Below are 6,877 nucleotides of genomic sequence, written 5' to 3' on the forward strand. Positions count from 1 at the left end.
TTTTTTTTTACAATAACTAAAATCACTAAATTTGCTTTTACGTTTCTTCAACAACGAGCGCTCCTTCGTTCGCTCGCAATTGGTCACCTTCAGCACGCAGGGATTGACAAATTCCTGATAGTCAAGGCCGTCGAAGCCACAAGTCGGTGCATATAAAGCAGGGCACACCATTGGACATGTCTCCTCCAAGTCCGTCAAGTCCTCCACTTGCACATCATCTTCGACCGCTGCACAGCAGATCAACAACGTGGCAAATATTAAAAATTTCTTGTAGCAAAGCATTTTTGTTGGGTCGCGTGTACTTTTTTCACAACTATATAGTTAGACTCTTTGTAATGTAGTATTGTTTTTGTTTCGAATATACTTCGTATGTATGTAGTACTCGTATCTACACTGACTGATGGTTTATTCTATATCGGTGCTAAGGTAGCCAAACAGTATTTATAGCTTTGTATAGCACCTTCGATATTTTTATCGCTTATCAGCAATTGCCATTGATAAGTTGATATGATACATTAGATCGGGGCGATGCCTGCATAGTTGTAAAACTTACTTTGAAAAGGCTTCGGTGCCATAGATCGCTTAAAAGGTATTTTTGAGCAGCTTAAACATCACGAATAAATATTAAATGTATAAAATTTCTAAATTCATGGTCAGGCGAAAATTGAAAAAAATTTTATTTTGCTTATGTAGGAGGCAATTTGAGTCAAAGAAATAAAAAAAAGGATTAAAAAAAAATATTTTCGAAGTAATTATGCCACTCTTCGAAACCATGTTACGATTTAATAAAAAAAAGTATGACAAAACTGGATTTTGGCTACTTTTTAGCCTCCTAAGACCGTGATATGAGTGGTGGCCCTAACCGCCAAAAAGATGTAAACGAAATTTTCGTTTTCAAAATTTTATTTTTGATGCAGAAATGCATCTAGATGCTCCAGAAACGTTTTTGCATCAAACAAAAAATTTTGAAAAAAATTTCTCTTACACTTTTTTCGCTTAGGGCTCGATATGTGCATCTTAAATTCTTTCAATTCATAACAAGTGACGATAGCTTGCGGTCACTTCTGATAATTGTGTTATTCCCTCGGAGCTATTAAGCTTCCGAAAATATTTAAAAATTTAAAAAAAATGTAAAAGAAATATAAAAAGTAAAATATATAAATTTTTTTTATTTATTCATGTTCAGGTGTTAAGAGGTTAAGGACTCGTCAAGTGGCACATTTTTGTGACTCAAAAATACTATCTAACTAATTACATATAGACTTTTTTCGTGACCCAGTCTAATGCACATACTACATGTTTACATACAGACATGTGTAAATATGTAGGTTGAGTGCGGCAACATGTTACTGAAATCAAAACATACAGTTGATTCAAGTTAGTTCTGGTGTATATCGTCGGTGATACTCTGCAAAACGGTCTATGTCTATTAGTACCCTTGACACTTATATGGTCTCTTACTTGCACCGGAATGCATCTGCAAATCCTTACACCCTAATAAACGAATGCCAAAACTGTCTACCTTTGGCTGATGAAGAAGAACAATTGCTAAAAGCGATCAGATACAGATAACAGATCAATTAAGCACCAGACGTTATAAGTGACATAGAACGTTTTGCAGTATCACCAACTATATGGTATGCATGCTATGAGTAAGTACGACATGCACAATGGGTTAAGGTTAATGAAAATGTGGGAAAATTAAATTCAATAAGTTCTGTTACTAACAATTACCTATTCAATGTGCAATTGGGTGCATATATGTTAAAATTTAGCTTATTGTCAAGGTTAGTTTAAGTTAGATTAGGTTAGGTTGAGCTATTTGCCCCAAACAGGAGCTCTCTCTCAGGCAACAAACATCAGTCTCTTGTGATAGAAAACTCAAGCTAAACTCAGGAGAGTCTTTAATCAATGCGACAAGTCAAAATTGTGGCAACCATACAAGTATGCAGCGAAGCAGTATGAAACAGCGATAAGAAAGGTCAAACTCTAAACCAAGTCTCATTAGAGGATGGGCTCAAAAATAAGCAAGTGGAGCTGACGAGCCTCCTGAACCCCCCTTTCTTTGTCGGAACCAGGCACGAAGCCAACGCGTACAGAAAAGAGCACTCAGACTACATGCCTTCGATAATATTATTTTCATGTCCCTTTTAATCTGTTTAAAATGTGCACGATTTACGTATAAACCTAAGCAGATTTTTGGGTGTCAAAAAGCTCAAATGTTGGTCTCTCAAAACATTGCGACCAAATGTCTCATACCGAGTTTTTGCAAAAAGTGTTCCACCGTCTCATTCTCTGCAAGGCAGGATGGGAAAATATAGTTGCCATATACGCCTTACCAGTCAGAGGTTTCCGACCAGCGTTGCCGCTTTGGTAATTTTTAACCAAAATTGGTAATTTTTTACTTTATTTATCAAGTTTGGTAATTTGGTAATTTATTTTTCAATTTGGGAATTTTTTTCGTGTTGGACTTACATGTCAAATAGGCCAATATTGGTTCTGATTCCACATTAGTAAGGTTACCGTAAGCGTTTCCTTTTATAGAAATACCTGGTAATCCTGAAAGTTACGTAAGGCGAAAGTTGTTCCAGCGTTCCTTGGCTACTAGAATGGTGTGTATATCTACCGAGTCTTTTCCTGAAAGGTTTTTTGAAGGTCCTACCTTTCCCAGTCAGTTCGTCAGCTTTTCAATTACCATAAATTTTCCGGTGTAACCGGCAACCATATATATGAATAGAATTCTACGTAAATACGTATGTTCTCGTTCAAAAAGCTACGGCATTCTGCGGGGAACTTCACTCTGTCTGTATGTGTGAGTCGAAAGCTTTCCTTAAAGTGTTGAATTTTTGATATATTTTCTTGTCACTTGTTTACATACAGTGGTCGAAAAAATTATAGCCGCACCATATTTTGACAAGATTTAACATATTATTCTTTTTGTAAGTTAATTTTGGTTATTCTTTATAAAAATATTGTTATTTCTTTAACAGAACTGTACTGATAAAATCAGTACGTCTGGCAACCGTAAATATTGCACAAAGTTTGAAACATGCATGTACACTAAATAACAAAAAAACAAGTAAGAGCAGCGCTGTCTTCGGCTATGCCGAAGGCTTCATACCTTTCATGAACATCTGCAAATTTTACTTTGACAGATTACTGCTTTTGAATACATCTGCATACATCGATAGAGGAGTTACATACTTATATAAAAAATCGCATCTAAACAATCAGAGGTATGGAAGATATACTTTATATGACACCAATCTAAGTGATTTTCACCGCTATGTGATCGGTATGTAAACCGGTAACACAATTTATTGGGTTTAGTTTCGTACATAAAGGAGATATATGGCAAAAACTGGTATCTTAACAATCAGTGCTATAGGAGATAAAGCTTATACAGCATAGATTTTGACGATTTTCTCAGTAGACTTTGTATTATTATTTATAAAATATCTTACGAAATTTATCGGTTTTAGCTGTTCAAATAAAGGAGTTTTACAGTAAAATCCCATATCTGAACAATCAGATGTATGGAAGATATATATTGTAGTCATCCGATCCTTGTTATTTTCACTGTAAGTATTTTGTTAATAATGAGTGAAAATGGTGCGAAATTTCATGTTCCTAGCTGCATAAATGGAGGAGTTATGATAAAAGACCTCATATCTGAACAATCAGTTGTATGGGGGCTGCAGGTTATAGTGACCCGATCTTTGTTATTTTCGCTGTAAGTCTTCTGTTGATAATGAGTGAAAACAGCGCGAAATTTCATGGTCCTAGCTACAGAAATGGATGAATTATAACGAAAAATCTCATATCTGAACAATCAGTTGTATGGGAGCTATAGGTTATAGTTACCCGATCTTTTTAATTTTCACTGTAAGTTTTCTGTTGATAATTATTGAAAACAGTGCGGAATTTCATGTTCCTAGCTATATAAATGGAGGAGTTATAATGAAAAATCTCATATCTGAACAATCAGTTGTATGGGAGCTATATGTTGTAGTGGTCCGATTCTTCCGGTTCCGACAAATGATTAATACATTATAAAAATACACCCACCTACCAAATTTGATCCGGATATCTCGAAAACTGAGAGACTAGATTGCATACAAACAGACAGACAGACGGACAGACGGACAGACGGACATGGCTAAATCAACTCAGCTCGACGTTCTGATCATATAAGTATACATTTTCATGGGTCTATCTCTTTTTGTTCTGGTACTTACAAACATCGGACCAAAGTTATAATACCATTTCATGCTCATGAAAGGTATAAAAAATAACTAAATTAATAACACGTGTGGTGCAGTATAATTTATTCGGCCACTCTATCTATATCATGAATATTTTGTACATTAATCCTTAGGCGCCAACGGCGGCGGCGTGGCTTGGCGGCGTATACCTCTAATACAAAAGTATGTACGCCCCGCTTCACTTAATAAGGTGCACATTTTTTCCTCAGATCTGAGCTTATATCTGGATTTTTGAAATTAAATTAATTGAAATGGGGCACATCAAATCTATGCATGTCAACACAAGCAAGTGCGAAGCCGATATAAAGCTTTATAATTTACAGAGCTCATGTGTAAGTGGGAGACCTGTCTCAGTTGCATGTATACCAAACTCCGTCCAGGTTAGACACACGACTGCGTAGGATCTTAAACCTATCATTTGTACCTACTACTAGTTTCCTACCAAAAAAGGACAAGCCCACTGAGACCCCGCTTAATATTCTGATCAAGTTTATCGAAAAGCCTTTCAGCTGCAAAATCTATTGTCTGGTGGCTTTTTCACAGACCATAAGTTTCATATGTTAAAACAAGAATCGTCTCTGGCTACTCCCAACTGAGTAACGATCATTAATTTTCTTCACTTGGAGCAATTAAAACAAAAAAATATTTTAACACTAAATTAATGGTGTTTGCTATACTGTATTTTATAAAATCTGACATCACATGAAACAAGTGTGCAAACGACAGAAAAAAAATATTTACTTTACATATTTACATCCGTATGTACATGCGTATACATATGTACATATGTATGTACAAAAGTATGTATATTAGGGTGGGTCAATTTGTATGGGAGATTTTTTCGACTATTCGCGTATAGCACAGAAGACTCTACTTGTAATTCTAGGCACATTTTCCCCAGAAACTATGGGCCTAAAATCAATTTGGAGTTTGCCAAATTGCGAAAATAACTTTCTTAGCATTTTGCTGTAGTGTCTTAAAGAAGTGCTTAAATTTTGTATAAACACTTATCGTTTTCTTAAAACTTCCACTAGAGGGCGCAACAGGCAAAATTTTAAACTTTTCTTCGAAGCCTTTTTCTGCAAATTTGGCAAACTCCAAATTGATTTTAGACCCATGGTTTCTTCGGCAAATTTTGCTTAGAATTACACGCAGAATCATCCTATGCTATGATGCATAAATATAAATAATTAATAAATATGAAATTTGAGCTTGACTAATACATTTTTAAAAACTTTACAGCACAAAAACAAAAAAAAATCGATTTAATAGTTTTCCAAGTATCTCAAGAACGGGGAGAGGAAAAATTAAAAAAAAAAAAATCACACATAAACACATCAAAATTCTCCATGAAAAGAAATATTAAAATTTTTTTTTCTTGAAAAATTTTTCACATACAAATTTTTTGATAAAAAAAAATTTTAAAAATTGCAATGGTACCTCTGAGTATTGCGCAATATTTAAGTATAGTATTATGGGTTGCATTCTACAATAATTTGAGTTCTGAATTTTTTTTACACCGAAGTTGAGTAAGATGAGTACATTAAAAATTTTTCAATTTTTTTTTTTAGAATTTCTTTTAGTATGCAGTTTTGTAAAATTTAGTGTAATAAAGTGTAAGTTTTAAGCTACTGCAAAATTGCGTTGATTTTTAATATTTTTTATGCTGACAGCTTTTTGCACATTTTTCTTATGGAACGCCCCATATGTATATATATTCTTAGTAGCTGTTTGTAAGTTACAAACGAATAACAAGTACATACTTTTTTCCAACATATTGCTCGTATATATATGTATATGAATGCATGTGCATATGCATGTAGTTATTAAATTTTCTTGTTTATTTTGTTAACAAACATTTTGGTACTTTTTCTTTTCCTTAGAGTAATTGCTTATTTTCCCTCGCACGCGGTAAACAATTCCAATTAATGTCAGCAGAGTTATAAATATCATCGAAAAGTTCGCGTATGCTTCCGCATAGAAAATGAAAATTAGCAGTAAAATAATTTAATAATTTTTAAAAGAAATCCCATTTGATGCGCAACTCATTGCTGCAGATATTTCATTGACTCAGTGCTCAACAATTACTGAAGATAATGAAAGGCACATAGTTCAATTAGGTTCACCAGTATGTATGTATGTATGGAGGTAGGAACACTAGAAAAAATCACATCGGCTGATTGAAAGGTTTTGAGGTTTTCTCCCGGCGCGATAGCTAAATGGTCCAATACTTACTAACTAATTGCTGTCTGTTAGTCTCGCTAAAACTCGAAAACGGTTTGACTAATTTAAATATTTTTTTAATTTGATAAAAACAAATATATGTATAGAGTTGCCACGTGTTTGAAAAATTAAATTTATATTACAATATGGGCGCCAGCAGATAGAGGCTCGTACAGTTCTATAAGTAACGTAACTTTTCTTCTTACCGTTTTTTCCGGCAGGCTGTAGGTGTGTCTTTGGTTCAGTGTGTTAGTGTATTTTGAATAAATTGTAATAGAAATGGAAGAAATTGTAAAAAATAACAGCAAATGCCAAAAAAGAGGCGATCTCAGTTGTCGGCATTTTTTGGCAATCAGCTGATAGGGTTTTCACTTAGGAAACTATATGAT

At 34.2% G+C, this 6,877-nt stretch overlaps 1 protein-coding gene across 1 annotated transcript in view; it reads right to left on the reverse strand.

The window, feature by feature from the left end:
- LOC118738289 (enhancer of split M1 protein) overlaps positions 1-422 on the reverse strand; it is a 22,418-nt gene extending 21,996 nt beyond the window's left edge. Inside the window, exon 1 of the mRNA XM_036469241.1 lies at positions 12-422. Within this exon, the coding sequence (XP_036325134.1) occupies positions 12-282 (271 nt within the window). The 5' untranslated portion in view covers positions 283-422. The remainder of the gene's footprint in view (positions 1-11) is intronic.
- Positions 423-6,877: the final 6,455 nt, after the last annotated feature.

Source organism: Rhagoletis pomonella, unplaced genomic scaffold, assembly GCF_013731165.1.
Source record: "Rhagoletis pomonella isolate Grant_MI unplaced genomic scaffold, Rhpom_1.0 Rhpom_scaffold_00001, whole genome shotgun sequence".
Classification (NCBI taxonomy): Eukaryota; Metazoa; Arthropoda; class Insecta; order Diptera; family Tephritidae; genus Rhagoletis; species Rhagoletis pomonella.